We start from the raw sequence: 2575 nt of genomic DNA, 5'->3' as shown, positions 1-2575 counted from the left end.
TAAATTGAGTGCCCAAAACGTCAAAATTTTCAAACGAAATTTTCACGAAATCATTTTATGAAATCGTAGACCATAAAAATATAATAAAAATAAATTTTATTACGTCAAATTTATGGTTTCGAAATCACTATTCTCACTAGACCCTAAATTGGGATGTCACACATATTGCCCATGTAAATATTCAAATTTTCTTTCCCTTTAATCTGGTTTGCTAGATTTTTCAAATAATTTAGAGGATGGTATAAACTATCTAAAGTTTGAGTTTGTTAGGGCGAATTTTATCCTTTAGTTCCTTTATTCTATATTCTTTATTTTAAATCATATTTTATTCCTTCTTAATTTTCGGAAAAATCCATATTGTTAAACCAACTTCCAAGTGTAACTCTTACGAGTTGGGTTCCACATCATATCTATTTTCATTAAAGTTAAAAATGCAATCAAATTGTCATATATAATTGCTTTTCTTCATTTTTTTTAAGAATATATATTCAGAAAGGAGTTGTTTGATGTAAAGTTTGGTTATATTTTTAATTTATCTAATTACTGGCGTGGTTTCTTATGGCATCGAAAAGATGAGGAGGACGACTAGGTTTTGGGCTTTTGCCTGTTGTACTCACCTTTCAAGCAATCTTTTACCTCATACACCACCTTGTAAAACAACTTGCAAACAGCAAGAAGAATCTGGGAGCAATGATTCAAATTTTATTATCAGTTACGAATATATGACTTTACAATTCTGAATATATGCTAATGGGTTGATCACTTAACTGATACTAATAATTTTAAAAATTAGTATACTTTAAATAATTAATTTTTTTATAAATTTTATCTTAATACAATAAAATGTATATTTAAAATTTTTAAAATATAACTCTAAATCCTACAAAATTTTTAAAGGTCTGAGCTTTAAAAAATAAAATACTAAGGATTTTATTTTATTTTTTTTTTAAAAGAAAATACTAAGGATTTGTTTTAATAAATAAGGGGTGAAATTTTGACTCATTCTCCCTTGAGAGGGATAGCAACTGTAATAGCATACCTATTCCAACGCATAAGAATAAGTTGCCGGTAGGGCATTGGATACCTGACAAAAAGGTTTTTATTTCCCACTACATAGAAGCCGATGCTTATGGCCTTCACCAGCAAAAACAACAACAACTATTACAATCTCCCTTCAACTCCAAAGAGCACCACCATTTAAAACAAAATCACGTTTGGCTAATGGCAATTGTCTTGTTGAATTGACTGACTTAGTAATATAGGATTATTCATCTTGTCTCGAGAATTAGAAATCATCGCCGCCATCATCATATCCAAGATCATCTTCAACCTTCTCCGCCACTTCATCTTCGAAATGATCCTCCAGCGCATCCACGCCCTCCGCTAATGCCAGTCCACCCAAAGCCCCTGCAACCGCACCCACAGCCAATCCTGTCCCCATCCCTCCGAACTTACTCTTCTTCTTCTCCACTTGCCCATAGTACCCACCACTTCCTTCACCGTACGCCGGCCGAGCATTGTAATTGTACGCACTGTAGGGATACCCAGAAGCTGGGGCTGCATAGTAAGGACTTTGTGGCTGTGGCGGGTGAGCGTATGGGTAAGGATAACCATAAGTTTGCGGAGCTCCTGGGTAGGCTCTTGAATCCGGTGCTGGGACCCCGTAGGGTGGTGCACGGTACGGATCGGGATCATGATAGCGTGGCTCTCTGGTCAAAACTCTAACGTCAACTTTTCCTTGGGGTCTCCCAGAGGGTCGCTTCAGCTTGAGCGTTTTCTCGTGGCTTACTTCGAAGCCGGCCTTATCAAGGACTTTTCGGAGCTTGATCTTACCTGAGCCAATGAGTGGTTTGGTGTGCTCCTCGGAACCGACGTGGACGACGTCGATGAAGAGAATGGTGTCGTCGTCGACGGGACCAGCAGGGAGAGGGATGACCAGAGTTTCGTCCCATATGGGACTAGTGTCACCCTCCTCATCGACTTTGGTGGAACACTTGTTCTTTGGGTCCACCCACAAGACGACGTACGGCCTGATTGGACCGTGACGCCAATTGACGTTTTTGAGATCTTTGGCGGAGGAGAGGGTCACCTCTATTTCACGGGGTGAGGCCATTAATATGCTTCTTAATCAAGGTGGAAATAAGTAAAAAGGATCTGGTTTGGTTTTGGAGTATGACCAAACAAGGTGATGACTCAAGTATATATAGGTTCTAGGAAAGAGGTTTTTTTGACATTAAACGTAATCACCAGATTGACCTTTTAATCTATATGGGGAGTGGGAACTGGGGAAGGGAATACTTAGAGAAGGACATGGACATTATGGTCTAAACAAAGGGTGAGACTGGGGGAGGGATTAACGAGAGGTGGTGTAGCTGGGTATTCTTAATTGCTTAAATGTGACTTTTAAAGAGAGACAGGTGCCGACTTTGAATTGCACAATGACAAATATTATTACCAAACATGGAGCAGGCACATATCCTTCATGATCTTCTACATTAATTATAGTTAAAAAATGACAAACACACCCCTATAATTTAATTCTTTTTGGTAATAACACATCCCAACATTATTAACA

At 38.2% G+C, this 2575-nt stretch overlaps 1 protein-coding gene across 1 annotated transcript; it reads right to left on the bottom strand.

Annotated features, from left to right (window-relative positions):
• Positions 1 to 1081: 1081 nt before the first annotated feature.
• Positions 1082 to 2329, bottom strand: LOC107932696 (uncharacterized). Its single transcript, XM_016864777.2, has one exon. The coding sequence runs from the start codon at positions 2111 to 2113 to the stop codon at positions 1286 to 1288; it is 828 nt and encodes a 275-aa protein (XP_016720266.1). The 5' UTR covers positions 2114 to 2329; the 3' UTR covers positions 1082 to 1285.
• Between the last annotated feature and the right edge of the window lie 246 nt (positions 2330 to 2575).

This window comes from Gossypium hirsutum, chromosome A09 (genome assembly GCF_007990345.1).
Source record: "Gossypium hirsutum isolate 1008001.06 chromosome A09, Gossypium_hirsutum_v2.1, whole genome shotgun sequence".
In the NCBI taxonomy this organism is placed as follows: domain Eukaryota; kingdom Viridiplantae; phylum Streptophyta; class Magnoliopsida; order Malvales; family Malvaceae; genus Gossypium; species Gossypium hirsutum.
This window is presented reverse-complemented; position numbering and strand designations above follow the sequence as displayed.